Source organism: Balaenoptera physalus (genome assembly GCF_965194825.1).
Source record: "Balaenoptera physalus genome assembly, chromosome: 1".
Classification (NCBI taxonomy): Eukaryota; Metazoa; Chordata; class Mammalia; order Artiodactyla; family Balaenopteridae; genus Balaenoptera; species Balaenoptera physalus.
The window spans coordinates 174,703,423-174,721,602 of record NC_138882.1 but is presented as its reverse complement, the minus strand read 5'-3'; the positions used below and the strand labels follow the sequence as shown (position 1 = coordinate 174,721,602).

Here is an 18,180-nt window from a genome sequence, read left to right as displayed (position 1 = left end):
TTGATCTGCAGTTACCTGTCTTCTATATCCATCTCTCAACTCGCCCTAAACTCACATGAGGATGAGCTTCAGGACTTCGGGGTGCCCTAGAACACACCCTGGGTGCCCTGTGCTTAGCAGGCATTAGGGTGCTCTCTTACCTCCCCTGCCTCCCAGCAGCCAAGGCAACCCCACTCACCTCCCACCGACCACCATCCCTCCCACAGGAAGGGATTTTCACGGCTCAAGGATTCATACTGTCACTTTTCTTATTTACAAAATCAGTAAACACACACATGGTTCAGAGAGGTGATGAGCCCTCAGCAACACTCTCCTTCGCCCTGGGCTTGGACCTCAGTCCTGGACTACAGAATCCACCCAGCAGGAAAGGGATCCGGCAAAGACTTTCCCTCTCTTTGTAACATACAGACATGGGAGAATTGAGTAGGAGGTGAATTCTGGGGGCCAGGACCAGGGTGGGATGACAGGGCAGGAAAGCAGGGACAGGAGATAAGTGAGGGAAAGGATATACAGTTTTATAAATAACTAGACAAGATCTGAGCATTTCTTTTGTGGGGGAGGGCAGACAGGAAGACTAGAGGCATGCAGAGGCAGAAGTGGGAAGGGGAGAAATAGAGCTTGGGGCCAGAGTTGGTGAGGGATTATCTCTGAGCCTTGATTTGCCCCATCTTTAAAATGAATGAGTTGCCCTAGATGATGCCAAAGCAACTTGCTTGCTCTGACATGCTAGGACTCTATAGGGTTCTAGGCCTGGGGGGCTTTGGGACCAGAGCCCTGGGGATTGGAAGGGCTGGTGAGCACCCCCAGAGAGGTGGCTGATGCCCAAACAGGCTACGTCTCATCCCCAGGCTGGTACTGGGGTTCTGTGGAGGTGAAGTAGTCCTCCAGCAAGGACTGCAGGTAGTCGAAGGTAGGCCTCTCCTCCGGGTCCAGACGCCAGGTCTGTTCCATGACCTCGTACAGGGATGCTGGGCAGCCTGGGGGGCACGGCATGTGGTAGCCATGCTCCACCTGTTCCAGCACTTCCCGTTTATTCATGCCTGGAGGGTGGGGCTCTGTCAGTCAGGGGGCCTAGCCCCTCCTGAAGAGGCAACCAGGAAGAAACCCTTCCCATGACCACCCTTCCACCTCCCCACCTCCCAGCAAACCTGGGTAGGGGACTCGGCCCTTGGTGATGAGTTCAGTGAGCAGGATCCCAAAGGACCACACGTCTGACTTGATGGTGAATCTGCCAAAGAGGGCAGCCTCTGGAGCTGTCCACTTGATGGGGAACTTGGTCCCTGGAGAGATTGGGGGAGAAGGGAAAGTTAGTGCAGAAATCCCTGGGAACAGCTGGATTAAGAGAATGGCATCTTTAGGACTGGGGCCCGTAAGCACAGAGGTCTTTGGACATAACAGAAAAGACCTGGTATCTAGCCAGCACTTGCTACTGTATCTAGTATAGTACTGGGCACTTTACAAACATTGTAATAATTCTCATCATAATAATAGCTAACACTTGTATAGCCTTTACCACGTGCCAGGCACCATTTTAAGCGATTTACATGCATTAATTCAATTAACTTTCATGAAAACCCCGTGAGTTTTATTACTATATTTTTAATATTACTATTATTATCCCCATTGTACAGAAGAGGAAAAGGTGGCACTGAGTAGTTAATAACTTGCCCAAATCACACAGCTTGTAAGTGTCTAGGATTCATACCCAGGCATTCTGGCTACAGCATTTTCGCTATTACACTCTATGGTCTTTCACTTGAGATTTATAGCAGTGTCTTGCACATAGTAGGTGCTTGATAAATATCTGTTGACTTACTGTTGTCTGAATATTTTCAGTGAGGATTTTATTGTGAGAAAAGACAGCTCCCAGAGAGGTTAGGTGACTTGCCCAAGGCCACACGGTTGGTAAGTGGAGTTTGAACCCAGAGTTGCCTCTTACACTACATCAGAGTGGGAATGTCCCGGATGGTCTGCGGGGAGGTGGGGCCCCATGGCAGCCCCTTGGTGCACTGGGGAGCCCTTGGAAGGTGGGGTGAGGCAGGGCACCTTGCTGGGGGTTGTACTCATCATCCTTGATGAGACGGGCCAGCCCAAAGTCAGCAATCTTGCACAGCAGCCGCTCCCCGACAAGGATGTTGGCTGCCCTCAGGTCTCGGTGGATGTAGTTCATGCGCTCCATGTAGGCCATGCCCTCAGCTACCTGGGGGCGAAGGTATAGAGAGATGGGAACACCATGGTTTGCGTGAGGGATCATTTGAAAAACCCACTTTCCAGACTGGGGCTCAAAGAGAGGGGCAGTGCCCTGCCTCAGGTCGCACAGATTATCCAGGGGCTGGGGCTGCACTTCCAGGGGTAGGCTAGGCGTTTGAGGACACAGGGATTTGTGGAAGATAATAGGAGGGGCTCTGAGAGATAAAGGCTGTTGTCCCAGTTTACCTGGGCTGCCATGTCCACCAATTGGGGCAGCCTCAAACCCTGGCCCTCCCGGTCCTTGAGGAACTCCAGCAAGCTACCTGGGGAGGAGAACTCAAAAAATCAGCATCAACACACTACTCCCAGCTCCAGGCTTGCCTTCTCTCGCTTGGCCTCGCCCCTCTCCATGACTCCTCTCTCATAGTTTGACCCCACCCCCTTGCTCCCAGGCCTCTCGCCCTAGATCCGCCCCCACTCAGGATTCTGCCAGGTGCCTCAACCCCTCACAGATCTCGCCCAGGCCCTACTCTCACAGACACCCTGATTCTGCCCACGTCTCGTTTCTTCTCTTCCTCCATCCTCCCTAGACAAGCCCCACTAAGACTCTGCCCCAGATCCTTTCTCATCACAGATCCCGCCTTCACTCGCCCAAGCTCCACCCACCAGCTGACCACCCACGAGGCTCCGCCCCCAGGCAAAGGCTCCGCCCCCAGGCCGGGCGCCCCCCAGTCTAACTTGGCCCCGCCCCCACTCCCAGCACTCCTGTGTTTTCACTCATTCCGGCCCCTCACTCGGACTCTGTCCATTGTTCCTCGTCCCATCCCAAGTCGCCACCCAAGTTCCTCCCCCAGAGACACGCACCTTAACTTCGCCCCAAATCCCGCCCTCTCAGACTCCGCCTCATGACCCCGCCCCTCACCGTGGCACAGGAATTCTGTCACGATGTAGATGGGCTCCTCCGACACCACTGCGTACAGCTGCACCAGCTTGTCATGGCGCAGCAGCTTCATGATCTGCGCCTCCGCCAGGAAGGCCTTCGGGGACATGGTGCCCGGCTTCAGCGTCTTCACCGCCACCTTCGTGCTGCCGTTCCACATGCCTGTCGGGCAGAAAGGCTTGTCAGGACCGGCTCGCCGCCGTCCCAAGCCCTCGCCCCTGCCTCGGGCCCCGGCCCCCGCTCCCAGGACCTCCGTACCCAGCCACACATCCCCGAAGCAGCCGGTACCCAGCCGCCGCTCGAGCGCGATGGAGCTGCGGCTGATCTCCCAGGCGTCCTTGGCCAGGCCCAGCGTCTGCGGCTTCACGATGGTGCAGGCCGCCGTGAGCAGGTGGCACAGCCCATCGTTCACCTCTGGGCAGTGGGGGATTGGGAGGTTGGAGGTCAAAGGCAGGCCAGAAAGGCCCACACATTCCTCATCCCACCCCAGCCCCTAAGATCAGTTATAAGGAGCTAGGACACAGCTGAGGTCACAGGCCAGGGCAGAAGGCAACCTGATCCACTGAGTAGGTGAACATGTTGGTGCCCAGGGAAGGAGGTGGCACCAGTGGGAGAGATGATCCCTGAAAGAATTGGGGGCCTTCTCATAAGAGGTGGCGTCCATCTGGGCCTTCCCATAAGGGATGGCCTCCAGCTGGGCCTGACAGGTAGAAATGGATTTGGGAATTCCAGACAATGGTGTGGACATGAAGCCCTCACCCTTCCACAGACCTATCCTTGGCCTAACCAACCAAAGCGGAAACCAGGCATGGATGCAAACCTTCCCCTCAACCCCACAGCCCATCCTCCAAGTCAGGTCCACTCAGTCTCCTACCCAGCTCAGACATTAGAGGGCATCCTTTGGCCATGGACAGCTTCATGCCTCAGTTTCCTCTGGAAACCTACAGAGCAGGATCTTGGGCTGGGAGCCCAGATATTTGGGTTCTAGTTCTGGTCCAGCCACTACTGCTTTGGGAGCCCCTTCCCTTCTCTGGGCCTCAGTCTCAGCCGATTGGTTCAGGAATCTGAAGCACACGCCAGCCTTGAGGGCTGCCCTCACCAAGGTAGTGCTGCACCAGCTCCTGTACTGAGTCGAACTGAGCCCTCGTGGTGATGTAGTAGCCGCCTGTGTCCAGCTTGCGGATCTTGTAATGCTTCACGTGATCGCCTCTGGCCTGGTCCCAATCCCGGATGGATAGGGAGAAGGCGCCTGTGGGCAAGGGTCACCTTTGGGCCTGCTTTCCTCCTCATCCCCAGTCTGGGAGCCCAGAGAGGCCCAAAAGGCTGGGGACTCTGCGGTTGGATGGCCACATCCCTTGAACCCAGTTCCAGTTTTAGCTCTGCCCCTCCAACCCTGTCCCAGTCGTGGCCCTGTCCCAAGTCCCACCCCACTGCTCCTAGCCTCCCCCTAATGGCTAGGCTTCCCTGTTGCATGGGCAGTGGCACAGCCCCACCTTTGGTGGTCTCGCTCTCTCGAATGAGAAAGGCCCCCCGGGGGTTCCCCCGGGAGAGCAGCTGCCTCTCCGCGTCCTTCCTCCCGATCTTTCCAAAGTACCACCTGTTGGGAAGGGCAGGCAAGAGTCAGATACACCCAGTTCAACCCCCAACTCAGCCTCCTGGGAAAAGTCACCTCACTAGCCAAGATTCAGCCTGATTAGGAGGATCACAGAGAAGGCGAATGTAGAATGCCTGGTACACAGAAGGTGCCCAATAAAGGTTAGACTTCTCTTCACTCTCTGGGTTTCTCTTGAATTTAAATTGCTAGAACCCCAGTCATCAGTGACCTCATCAGGGTCCATCTCACTACCGCTCCTTCCGTAGGCTCATTTACAGATGAGGAACTTGAGGCACAGAGAGGGGAACTGACCTGCCCACAGGGCTGGCTGATGAGCTCTACCTGAAATCCTTCGCCACCGACCCTACTTCTTTTCCCACCATCGCAGGCAATCGCTCAGATTCCTCTCCCTGCACACATCTCAAACCGTTTCCTCATTTGGCGTCCAGAACGACAGCCTTCCCTGCTTCTCTTCCCCTCCTTTTTTTTCCCCCTTGGCCGCACCTTGTGGCTTGTGGGATCTTAATTCCCTGACCAGGGATTGAACTCGGCCCACGACAGCGAAAGCGCCGAGTCCTAACCACTGGACTGACAGGGAACTCCCTCTTCCCCTCTTTTTGACTGCTCCTGCCCTGCTCTGACTGCTGCTTTTCCTCTACTCTCTTAAATTTGGATGTTGTTCTAAGTCTCTACTTCAAGCTCAGACCTCAAGCATTCCTGCTGTCTCTTGGATATTCTTCCTGGGACTGAACTGTAGCCTGAAACCAACTGTGAGAGTACACTGGGAGAGTCGAGGTGACCGTAGGTGTCGTAGAAGACTCAGATGTCATTTGATCACTAAATTGGCCTGTGACCGTCTTGGGCCGAATTAAAAGGAGCATAGTTTTCAAATCAAGGGAGGTGGCAGTCTCAGTGAACTCTGGGACTGTCAATCCACACCTGGGTACTACGCACAGTTTGGGGAACAGGGGAAGGCATTGGCGAATAGCGTGTCCAGGAGGGCAGGCAGGGTGGGAAAGGAGAAACTGTTGAAGAACTATGCAGACAGAACACATTCCCAAGTTTTTTCAATGCTCTGCCCCCACTCACACCCATGACATTAGCTACTTCCTTAATAATTGACATAATCATAACAGCACTTATTTTGTGTCAGGCTGTGCTGTCATACATATATGTATTCATTTAATTCTTATAACAACACTGTGAAGTAAGTACTATTATTAGCCCCCGTTAGACAGACGAGAAAATTGAAATGCCTAGTGGTTAAGCAACTTACCCACAGCCGCTCGACTCTTAAGCTGTGCTGCCAGAATAGGAACCCAAGCTGTCTGCTCTAAGGCATGCGCTCTTGACCATGACACTGTTCTTAACCATGACACTGCACGGAGTGCCTCTCTGAACTTCACAACACTGCCGCCGAGATGTGGACCCCCAAACCTCTCACCTTCTGCCTCATCACCTCTCCTCTCCTCCATGCCTCCTACCACCCTCTCCAGATGAAGGCCTCATCCCATTTGAGCTCAGGACCCCGTTCACTCCCATCTGCTCAAGGACACCTCTTCCCCACCGACCAGCCCCCATCTGCAGCCTCTCCATCCCACCACCAGCCTCTACATATGCCCACATTTCTTCCTTCCCCAAAGGAAACCGTTCTAAGCTCTATCTTGCCATCAACATTCTGCTATATCTCTCACCTTCCTTCACTTGAAAAAGCACTTCACACTTGGGTCTCTACTTCCTCACCTCCCACTCCCTCCCAGGCTCTGCTGTCTGGCCTCCACCCCCACTTCATGTGGAGAGATCTCTCACCAAGGTCATCCCCATTGCCAAATCCAGTGGCAGCCTCTGACACTCCCTCTCTTGTTTCCTGAAACCTCCCCTCCGCCCTCTTGGCTGTTCTGACTTAGCCTGGCCTGGTTTTCCAACAGCTCTTTCCAAAGTTGGGTCCTAGGGCCAATCTCTTTCTCACTCTTCTCCCTCTTCCTTCACTCCCCTGTGCAGCTCTAATTATCATCTCCACGCTGAAGAGTCCTGCCACCCCAGCCCAGGTGTGCCCTCTGCAGGAGCCACAGCAAACAAACTAAGGAGCCCTAGTTCCAATGAGAATAAGATGCCCCTTCCTCTGGGCTAATTCAGGGGCATGGCTTGGCATGGGCTGGGCACCTCGCGTACAAAGCACAACCTAATCTAATTGCTGGCCGTCTCTTCCATGTGGGTGTGCCTCTCCATGAATTCAAGCTAACAAGCCCGCTCATGTATCTGTACCTGCTCCTGTGTTCCCTACTTAAGCAAATGGCACCCACTCAGTTCCTCAAGAAGGTTTTGGGTCACCCTGGATTCCTCCCACTCCCCATAGCCCAATGGCAAATCAGTCACCAAGTCCTGGTGACTCCCATTCTGCAGTCTCTCCAATCTTTACTTTTCCCATATATGTATGTATACGTGAGGCTAGATAAAGAGTTTTTAGGAGCCTCAGTTTCCTCATCTGTAAAATGGGACAATAATAATATCCATAGTGTTACTGTGAGAATTAAATGAATCTAGATAGGTAAAGTATCTGTCATAGTATCTCAATTACATCAAGATACTCCATAAATGATACTTCCCTGATTCCTTAATAGAATTAATTCTAAGTAATGCCCCCTTCCATCTGTTTAGCACTTTACAATTTTTTTTTAAAGCTCATACACTGTTGTTATCTCCGAGAGGCTATATATATATATATATATATATATATATATATATATATATATATATATATATATATAATTCTTAGCAAATGTAGCCAGACTATCTGGGTTCAAATACCAGCTCCACCTACTTACTAGCCATGTGAACTGGGCAGGATATTTAATTTCTCTGTTCCTCAGTTTCCTCATTTGTAAAATAGGATTCTATTAGTTTCTAACTTTGTTAATGCACAGGAAGCACTTTGAATAGTGTCCAGAACATAGTACGTGCTAGATAATATTTACCTACTCTTAGTGTCATCATTATTATCTTTTTATCCTCACAAAGATCTTACAGAATTACAGGTAAGGAGACAGGCTCAGAGTGGAGCTGTGACTTGCCCAAGAGGTGGCCTTGAGTCTGGACTCCAGGGTCCTGTCTGTAAGGCTGGACTCCCCCCAACCCCTACTTACTCTTCAGCCTGGATGGAGTCCACAGGGGCCACGTAGTTGCTGGGAATGTAGCCAGTCTGTCCAGAGCTGAGGGACCGAGCCTCCCACCAGTCACCCTCGCTGAAGGCACAGAACAGGCGGCGGCGTTGGCAACCCAGCCCCTGGGGCACCATGGGGCCAGGCAGGGTCACACCGAGGGTCAGGTGGTCACTGGCCCTGCCAACCCCTCACCTTGGGTACACACCCTCCCCAAGGCTTTCGTCTGTTCTGCCCCCAGCCACTGCAGCTGCCCCGGGAGCTTTTCCCCGCTGAAGGAATATGTTTGGGGACATCTGGGCCTCCTGGCTTTCTTTTCTGGCACTTCAGCTGGGCTGGGGTTTGGGCGGGCAGTGGACAGCTAACTAGGTCACTTCTCCATTAAAAACCCCTCCAATGGCTATATTTCCTTCTTGATAAAATCCAGACTCCTCAAGATGGCTTAAAAAGCCCTGCAGAATCTGCTCCCACCCACCTCTTCAGGATCTGCTCTCTCTGTTCTGCACTTCATACTTTATGGCCCACCTATACTGAACCACTTGGTGGTTTCCAGAAGTCATCATTTAGTTTCATTCTCTCTAGTTTCATTCTCTCTCGCTCTCTCTTCCTTTTTTCTCACCCCTTCTTTCAATGTCTATTCATTTTTCTAGTCTCAGCTTAGAAATCACTTCCAGAAAGCCTGCCCTGATCACTACTACCCTGGAGACCATGGTTGGTATTCGTTCTGTGCCCATAGTTCCTCAGGCTTCCCCTACATAGTAGCAATCACCCCGGCCTGTGATTGTCAAGTATCCCTCCCCAACTAGGCTAGAGCTTTCTGAGGACAAGGACCAGGTAGGCCTCCTCTCTGGGTCCTGCTCCCCGTCCAGGCCATGTCCTCAGCTGGGTGGCCTGGTCACTTACATGTTGTTCAGGATGTGGAACTTCTCGCCCTTGGCGAAGGTGAGGTCATCCTCTGTTCGGGCCTCATAGTCATAAAGGGCGATGAACAGGGTCACCCCAGTCCCTGCAGAGTCAGGGCTACTCATCAGGGGGCACCACAGGGGCTGCACCCCCAGAGTCCTGTTCCACAGCCAGGCACTATGCCTCCCCACTGCTGCAGTGCACTGGATCGCAAAGGTCTTTGGAATCCAGTGGATTTCTGCTTTGGACATGGATTCAGGACACACACCTTCAAGCCCATCCCTCCCCCCTTGGGGACTCCTTGGGGAGTCGCTTCTGCTCTCCTCCACCAAGCAGACTTCCCACCGGCATCTGTCATCAGAATCCTTCACTCAGACTGGGAACAGAACTACGTCTCCCCCTCAGACTAGGGTTTCTGAGGGTAGAGCTGTACATACTCCCTCAGACTGTGCGCTAAAAGCAGGGCCGTGTCTCCCAAATCATAATGGAGGCTCCTAAGGGCAAGTCCAAGTCTCTCCTTCCCCTAGGTCCTGCCAGGGTCCAGTCAGTGCCTGACTCCAGCCCATTGGACTCACCTGAGATGCCCCTGACGGTGCCCCCGTTGAGGAAGGCGGGGCTGGCGGGCTGAGGGGAGAAGTTGTTGTAGTTGGGGATATGGGCGAAGGAGGATGCAGGCCGGCCCTGAGTAGGGGCAGGGCCATAGCGGTCTGCAGCCCCGTAGCCCCTGAAGTCCTCTTCCAGGCCAACATCCTCCTTGGGCCCCGGCTCCAACTTCTTGCAGAACACACAGCCCATTCCACGTGCCCTGCTATGGAACGGGGGCATGCTTCACGTGGGGCCCCTGCCAGATATGCCACCCTAGGCACACATGCACGCATGCTTGCACACACACACTCACGCAGGCATGCAGCTTCCTCTCTCAGGCCTGGAGTAGGGGGTGTCCTCCCTAGTGAGGGATAAAGGTGGGGCAGGGCCACCATTGCGTCCACCCCCCCCAGCTGCCTTAGTGTGCGTGGAGAGAGTATGTGTCTCCTCCACGGGGCTGGTTTTCTGCTTCACGATGTTGCTGTGTTCATTTACATATTTTTGCCTCCTAGTGTTTCAGTGTGTTGGGTTTCTGTGACTCCGTCAGAGTGCTTGTGTGTGTATCTCTGAGTATTTGTGAGTTTGCTGGTGGCTGTGTGTCTGTGTGTGTGTGTGTATGTGCAGCCTTTTGTGAATGTCTGCATCTGTGTGTGTATGTGAGTATGTGTATGAGTGTGTGTATGTTTATTGCATGTGATGACTCTATGTGTTCATGTCTGTATGAGTATTACATATGCGTGTGTTTCTGTGTGAGCGTGCATGTGCGTGCCTGTGTGTGTGTGACTGTGCATGCAGGTGGGTGTGTGTGAGTGGGTGCCTCTGTATCTGTGTGTCACGACTGTGTGCATAGCCCTGAGTGGGAGTATTTGTGCCTGTCTGCGTGTGTGTATCTGTGTGTGTAGGTCTGTGTAAGTAGGTGTGCATGTCTCTGTAGGTATGTGTGTGTCTCTGTGTGTGTGTGCATGTCTATGTATCAATGCATGTTTGTGTGTAAGTGTGTGTGAGGGCTGTGTGCCTGCACCTGGAGCTTCCCTGCAGAGGGGGATCAAGGCCATTTCCTGTCGTGGGTCCAGCCTCTGGCCTTTCAAGCTGCCTCATTCCGGCTCCCCCATCTGTTACCTAGCAACAGGGTCCTTGTAGGAGGAGGGGGCTGTGAGGAATTGTGGGGCCCAGAAAGGCCACCCCTACCCCATTTCCTGGCCCTGAGAGCCCTCAGTCCCCATTCCTCCCACTCACCCCTCAGGCCCCTACTCCTGGGTCAGTGGGGCTGCGGCATGGTCCTTGGGAGGGGCCAGAGACCTGAAGGCGAGACAGAGGACACGGAAGGTGAAGTCTCTGCCAGTGTTCCTGCAGCCAGGTGCCAGCGCCTGTCCTCTCCAGGAAGCCAGGGGGCCTGGGCTCGGCCCTAGCGTGTCTTCTGCCTTCATTTTCCTTCCCACAGCCCCAGCTCACTTAGACATCCACCCCCAGACAGGACACACCACCACACCAGCCCTCTCGCACTCACATCCACCTGACATACCAACACATAGAGTAGCACCCACGGCAGCACACAGTCACACACCAGTACTCACACCGCACACTTGCATGAGCGTGCTCACCAGCACTGCCACACACCAACACAACTAACTCACACGAGCCCAGGCTCTGATGCATGGTAGCACACACAGGCACACACACGCCACAGGCTGCCTCTCAGGCTAACAGACTCGTACACTCACACACTCGTATCTTTGGGTTAGACCCATGTCTGTAATAGGATTTCTGTCAAGCCCTGCTCAGCTCACTGCAGGCCTCTGGTCACTGTCTCCTAAGAACAAGCCCAGCCTCCGGGAGCTGCCTCTGTTCCCACCCTGGGCTGGGTAAACCCTGGCAACCCCAGGACTATATCTGGTAGCTGAGTGCAGGTGGACACCTACCTCCAGAGCTTGTTCTTATCCCCACATCAGGGAAAGGCCCAGGTCAGAAGCCAGAGTCACCAGGGTCCCTTGGGGAGTCCCTAAGTGAGCCAAACCTTTCTTAGTAGCTGTGTCCTCTGAGTGACACGGCAGGCAGGTCATTGAGCAAGGGCTCTCCACGCCCCTCCAGAAACTCTGCCATTGCAACACTCAGAGAGGAACTGCTGGGGAGAGGGCTCGGTTTTCTCAGATATGAGAAGAATGGAGAGTCCTAGGGTGGGACCAACCCAGTGAACCCTGATTTCTCCCAGAGGGGCCCAAGGATCCTTGGGACAGGTGCCTGGTCTTGCCTTTCTCAACTCCCAAGTCCAGTTCCCTTTATGGATAGCCTCCCGCCTCTTCTCTATGGGTCCTGCCCCTCCTACCCAGCACTACTCACCTCTTCCAGGAAGCCTTCCTGGATCCACTGGATCCAGCTGCTTAGCTGATGGCTCTGTCACATCAGTGCCCTGACCCCCACTCTAGACCCACCAGCCTGTCTCATGCTCCACTGTAACCGTTCTCCCGTGTGTGTGTGGGGGGGGTGACACCCATGTGGTGAACTGTGAGGCAGGCTGTGGTTTGAGCCCCAAAATAGGCCCTGTTCACCAAGCCATTGCCGAGATCTTCACCTCAGGACCCCTCCCCTGGGGTGAAGCCACTGTCCGAAGGGCTACAGGGCTGGTTAGACTCAGGGAGAGAATAGACGTGGAGGTGGGGGGCATCTAGAGCCAAGGGAGGGGATTTCAGGCACTGAGGAAACAGATGGGGGTAAGATGAAAACAAAGGTTATAGAGTGAGAATGGAGGTCTTCTCACAGGAAGACACACTGCACATCTCAAACAACACAGAGCCCTACACGCAGGTCCACACGGCCCTCCCGACACCTTCTCAGACGCACACACGTCACCTCAGCTACATGTAGCACCTCACACAGAGACTATGAGCTCCTCTGTACAGATTCACAGATGCAGACATCTGTGAATATACACACACCTTCAGCCCTCACCCATCTACACACACACACACACACACACACACACACAGAGCCTCTCCCGAAGAATAGCATATGGAGGATTTATAGCACTTCCTCTGTGCCAGCCACTGCATTAAACGCTTTATATATACTACCTCATTTTATTCTCACGACAGCTCTACGAGGTAAGTATTATAATTATTGATAAGGCAACTGAGGCACAGAGAGGTTTAGAAACTTGCCCAAGGTCACACAGATGATGTATCCTGGCGTTTGGTTCCAGGATCTGAACCACTTTTCTCCATTGCCTGGTCACAGACACAGATGATTACAGCCATTCCTGCAAGCATGCACAGGTGCATGGAGCCCCCAGAGGGAAACCCAGAGATATATGTAGCTCCCCCATCCCTGAGTCAGAGACCCACACAGAGCTCCCCTCTGTAAGAGATACAAACTTATGCAACCTCTTGGGTCCCCACTTAGATACAATGCGGCCACTTCCAACAATTCACAGGTACCTGTTACCACAATGTTTTCAAATCAGCCTAAGGGGAGCCCAGAATTCTGCATGCCTGGAGTGGAACGTGGGTTCAGAAACTGTCAGCTTCCGAGAAGGAGGCGGAAGGCTCTGTGGGCTTAGGGAGAGCCCTGGCAAGGCAGCGGGGGCAGGGGTGAGGGTATCCTGGTATACTGACTCTTAAAAGAAAAGGGGGAAAAGGGCCCTGATTTGTAGCAGTTGCTGATTTTCATGGTGTAAATATTCCCATCATGGATGATTTCAAGTTACCGAAGTGACTTCCTGAACGCTGGGCTGGAAAGAGATTCGCAGAATCAGCTCCCAAGAGCCAGTACTAGCTAGCTAGCTCCAGCATATCACTGCCAGAAAGAAACAAAGAGAAGAGACAAACAGACAGAAATGAGAGGTAGAGAGACAGAGAGGGACAGAGACGGAGAAAGAGAGAGGCAGAGACAGAGAACTAAAGAGCTAAAGATAGGAAAAAGAGAAAGGGAGCAGGTAGGGTCCTCTCTGCTTGGCATCTGCATGAAAATAGCCCCCCAGGACTCTTTGTCCTCGCCTAGCTCTGATCTCAACTACCAGCCACCAATTCCTAGGAGGGTAATTTGACTTCCTAGAAGTCTGGTGGGGGGGCAATAACTATTAGTTTTAAAATGCTAATTTTTTAAACACCTACTCAGTGCCTGACACTGTGCCAAGCAATTCCCATGATTGATCTCATTTAGTGACCCTATAAGGTAGGTTTTATTATTACCCCTATTTTACAGATAAGGAAGCTGAGTCACAAAGGTGTTAAATAACTTCCCTAAGATTAGTTACATAGCAAGTAAGGGGAAGCTAAAATGCAACCCCAATCAATTTGGCTCCAAAGCCCGTCATAAGCAATGTTGTAATTTGAAGTCCTTGTGAAAGCAATAATGTATGTACCTTAATGAGCACCTACAGTGTGCCAGGCCCTGTGCTACATGCCCTGAATTCTTACTACAGCCCAGCGAGGGGAAGTGACCTGCCCAGGGTCTCTCAGGCAATCACTGATTTTCATAGCTCTTAGAATCTGAATCCAGGTCTCTCTTTTCTCAGCGCTGATCTAGGCTGCCTGCTAACACCAGAAAGGCACTAGCTCAGAGAACGGCTACAAGTGTTCTGGTCGCTGCAGGGAGTTGAGTCTGTTAATAAACATGCCTCTTGAACATCTGGTTGACAGGAGTTGGCTTCCAAAGTCTGATCTGGATCAAAATCAGGTTGTGGATGTCAGAGCTGAGGTCCAGTCCTGGACCATGTTGTTCCCACCTTCAGCATCTCCCTCTGTGTGGTCCTACCCAGCTCTGGGGCCTTGGGTGAATAACATGAGCCCTCTGAGCCTCAGTTTTTGCATCTGTACCTTGTGTGCAGTTGTTGGGAAGGCTCCTGCCCAGTGTGGCTGAGTGAGGCTGAGAACCGTAGGCTAGAATGGCCCCCAGGGACCATTTATCAGTCTACCTCCCTCTTGTGTGTAGGGGGGAAGTGACTTGCTGGAGGTCAAACAGTCAGACAGAGGATTCAAAGCCAGGATTATTAATTTGGGTCCAGAGTTCTGTTCCCGGCTATGCTCTCCAAAGCCTGAGCAGGAGGTCATGCTGTCCCTGACTGGTGAATGTCATATTTCCTACCCAGCTCCGGGCCAACTGATCACGCCACCCCTGCCATATGGCAGCTGGCCACCCAGCAGGGAACCTGCCTCCCTCCCACCCCTACTCCTGGACATAGGAGCCCCAGGCTCATCCATCTTTCTTGAGGTCCATACTTGCCAACGCCGCATCAGGGCTTTGATGTAGACACAGGACGTCCTGTGGGATCTGAAGACAGATTTCACCTCAAATTCTACCCTGCCTGACAACTAGCTTGAGACACTGGGCAAGTCAGTTCACTTCTCTCTGAGCTGCAGTTTCTTCGCCTAGAAAATAGGAATCTAAATCTCTACCTCATGGGGTTGCTTCTGCGCATCAACTGCGGTCAAGCCCCTGAAAGCACAGGGCGCTCAGTAGTTGCTCAGTGAACTTTCACTTCGGTTCCCTTCCCTTGAAGAAGCCCCCTCCAAGGCTGAGGGAGGAGGAGTGGCAAGGCTGAGAAGAAAGAGAAGTGCTCTGGGTGAGGTGGGAGGGCTGAGCTGACCCAGCTGCCTGGGGGATTTCACCAAAAGGGAACTGGGACTGAACAGCAGCAGGAAACCACCATCCACCAAGAGTTCCGGCTCCTCCTCAGGGCTCTGGGCTGGCCAGAGGCGGGCCCAAGTCTCAGTCCCGCCGCACCGCATCCCTCACCAAGGCCTGACACCCCTGATGACGGCTTCCACTCCTCACTGGGACCCTCCACCCCTCACTGGCTCTAGTGCCCTTACTGAGCCCCCATCTCCCTCACTGAGGCCCTCACCTCTCATAGAACCTCCAACCATCTCGTACCATTCCTGCTTGAGGCCTTACCACCCCCAGCCCTGAACACCCAGGGGCTAAGAAGACATACCAGAGTCTGACTCTGCCACCCTGGTAGGGCCAGGTGCGTAGAGGTGGGAGAGGGGCCACACTCACTTTACCCTCCACATGGCCCTGAGGACATCAGCTGAATTTTCACCATTTCTTGTGGGTAAAAGTGGTTTCTCATCTGTTGCTGAAAATCTACCCATTAGCCTCTAAAATAGGGGTCTTGAGGGAATTGAGATTCTTGGGGGATGAGAGCCATGGGTGGTCCAGGGGGAGCTGAGGGAACAGGAGCCTAGATTCCACTGTGTGGCCAGACTTCCCCAGGGTCCCATGGTAGCCCAGCCTGGTCTGCTCTGTGCAGGAAGGGCCCTGGCTCCTCCTTCCCCAGTTCTGGGGTCTCCCTACCCATCCTCCCAAAAGTCTGGCCACTTCCTTTGCCACGTCAGCCCCAGGTGGCTGCAGAGAACACCCAAACACCCACACATATGCTCACATGTTCATGCTCATTCACTCAAAGCCCAAAGCATACTCACACACACTCTCCACCCTCACTCACCGCTTCATACCCACTGGGGAGCAGGAGCCAGCCATGAAGCCCAGGAGCCCCATACCTTCTTCCATCACTCCCCTCCTCACCCACTCCCCTCTCCGGAGGGCTACGTGGGATTTGGTAGGGTTGAGGGGGGAACGCAGGCCTCATCTCTGGCTACTTCCTTCACCACATCAGGGACGGGATGCCCTGGACTCTGGGTCCCTACTGCTGGCCTGTCAGTCCTTCACTCCCAAACCTCCATCTTCCCATCTTAGAAGTGGGAACAGAGCCCTGCTCTCCCACCACCACGCACAGATGGAAGGATGCCAAAGGACTCAGGGATCACTGGTTTCAATAAAATGAAGTTTCAATAAAACTCATATTCTTGAACTTTGTATTATTTGGAGTTGAGAATGGCAAAACTTGCTGGCAAACCAGTGCTTATATACCATGAACATAAACACAAAAAATAGCAAAAAAAAAGGGGGGTGGGTGGGGGACAGATCTCAAACCTGCTGCCTTTCCCAGTATGGGGCCTCAACAGACCCACAGACATTTATTTCACTAAAAGTCAGCTGTGTGCTGGTTCCTGGAGGCCCTGTCAGGCTTTTTGGTCCCGCTCCATGCTTTTGAGAAAGTGAAGGAGTGATAAGTCTTAACCCCTCCAGCACACTGGGCAAAAACTGCTTTTTGCACCTGGTTCTCATGACTGGGGATAAGGTGGGGGATGGGAACTGGGTAGGGGCAGAGGTAATGTCCTACATAATTCAAATGAGGAAAATGAGGCCCAGAGAAGCCCCATAACTTGCCTAAAGTCACACAGCAATCAAGGTCCCAGTCTGGCTAAGTCCCTGAGACTGCAGATTCCCCACCTCAGGATCCCCGAACACTGAGCATCATTGCCTTACTCCTCTATGCCGCAGGCCGCCCCCGACTGACGACCCAAAATGGGCGGGGGGGAGGGGACCAAAGGGGGCACCGCGGGCGTTGAGCCCTGCTGCAGCCAAGCGCTGGGCTCGGTCTCTCCGCCCTCTTGTTGCCATGGAGACAGCCCCTCCCTGCAATCGCGGTCAAAGGCAGGATTTCCGTCGGGGCGGCCAGCAATTCCCGGATCCCGAGAGGAACGTGGACCGAGACCGCCACCGCGGGCGGGGAGGGGGCACCCAGAGAGGCCCATCCCTGCCGAGGGCGGGGACTTCCCCAGGAAACGGGAACCCACGCCTCCAGCAAGTTGAAGGAGTCCCCTAGCCAACCGGGACCCGCCCACCTGTGCTGGGCGGGAGAGTCTAGGGGGCTGCAGCGTGGCAGCCTCCCCTCCCTTCCCAGCTACAGACTTCGCCCCCAACTTCTGCCGATTCCGGATAGGGGGACTTTCTGGACCCCCGGAATTGCGCCCCACGTTCTGCGTCCTCCAGAAATGGTTCTCCTTGACCCCTTTCTGGCAAACTCCCTCACCTGATTCTCCCAGGCCCCCCACCTAGTAGTTCCTCTCTTCCAGACCTCTCAGCTTCTCCCCAAATTCTCGCTTTCAAGGTTCCCAGGCCCTTGTGTGCGTCCCCTCAGTTTCCCTTCCCCGACTCAGCCCCCTTCCCAAATTCTATCTCTAGAGGTTCCCTCCGTTTTCCCCACCAGACCACTTTTGGGGGTCCTTTTAGTTTACTTTCCCCATATTCCCTCATCCCCCTCCCCAAATTTTACCAGTTTCACGCCCCAGGTCTCCTCAGTTTTCCTTTTTAGGCTCTTTTCAGAGTGGGGTCGCTTTGGCCTTCAACTCCCTCAACAATCCTCCCCAAGTTCACGTCCCCCCACTCTCCCGCAACCCGGACCCTGGGGCCTAGGGCGGGCTGGGGGCGGGGCACCGCCTGCCCATCCAGCCCCACCTGACTGCACCTACCTGGTCCCAGGGGACACCGCTTCTGACCGACCCCGGGGCTAGCCAGCCGGGGCTCCCAGCAGCCACAAGTAGCGACGGGGGTGGGGGCGAGAAAAATGGGGTGCTGCCCGCCTCTGACCGCCGCCCCCTCTGGGCAGGGAGGAGGAAGCAGCCTTGGACTTCTCTTATTGCAGCCGCAGCGGCGCGATGGCGGTGGCGACGGGGAGAACTTGCAGTCACGCCCCAGCCCCAAGCCAGCTGCCTGCAGCGGGGAGGGGCCCTCAAATCCCAGGCCCTCCCGCCCCCATTTCCCACCTCCCCCCCGGGTTACCGCGGATCGGCTTTCCCAGGCCTTCCCCTGCACCCTGGCTCCTGTCCCCAGACCTGAACCCCCAGCACAACCTTCCCAAGACCCCCTCCAAAGGGGCAGGTTCCTCACACCCAGAAGCACCTGCTCTTTTAGAATCATGGCATTTGAGGTTAAGAGGGGCTTTTCTCTGTCACTGCCCCACCCCACTT

The 18,180-nt window shown here is 54.0% G+C and overlaps 1 protein-coding gene across 6 annotated transcripts; it reads right to left on the bottom strand.

The window, feature by feature from the left end:
- Nucleotides 1-230: 230 nt before the first annotated feature.
- FGR (FGR proto-oncogene, Src family tyrosine kinase) lies at nt 231-17,817 on the bottom strand. 6 transcript variants are annotated; one of them, XM_082413806.1, is made up of 13 exons: nt 17,683-17,817; nt 10,607-10,669; nt 9,361-9,593; nt 8,786-8,888; nt 7,868-7,966; nt 4,624-4,727; nt 4,230-4,379; nt 3,389-3,544; nt 3,113-3,292; nt 2,437-2,513; nt 2,047-2,200; nt 1,149-1,280; nt 231-1,040 (listed from the first exon to the last, which is right to left on the bottom strand). In XM_082413806.1, the coding sequence occupies exons 3-13, from the start codon at nt 9,578-9,580 to the stop codon at nt 832-834; spliced, it is 1,584 nt and encodes a 527-aa protein (XP_082269932.1). In that variant the 5' UTR covers nt 9,581-9,593; nt 10,607-10,669; nt 17,683-17,817; the 3' UTR covers nt 231-831. The 6 variants fall into 6 exon arrangements, with proteins under 6 accessions (XP_082269932.1, XP_082269933.1, XP_082269931.1 ...); XM_082413807.1 differs by having other exon boundaries at nt 9,361-9,590; XM_082413805.1 differs by lacking the exon at nt 10,607-10,669 and having other exon boundaries at nt 17,683-17,771.
- Between the last annotated feature and the right edge of the window lie 363 nt (nt 17,818-18,180).

Bases quoted from the DNA above. Each gene is read 5' to 3' on its own strand.
- FGR (XM_082413804.1), bottom strand. From the start codon at position 9,610: ATGCCCCCGTTCCATAGCAGGGCACGTGGAATGGGCTGTGTGTTCTGC. The intron at 4,380-4,623 runs GTGGGGCTGTGC...CCTTGCCCACAG, and splicing joins AGAGAGCGAGACCACCAAAG to GCGCCTTCTCCCTATCCATC. The intron at 2,201-2,436 runs GTAAACTGGGAC...CTTCGCCCCCAG, and splicing joins TGGTGGACATGGCAGCCCAG to GTAGCTGAGGGCATGGCCTA.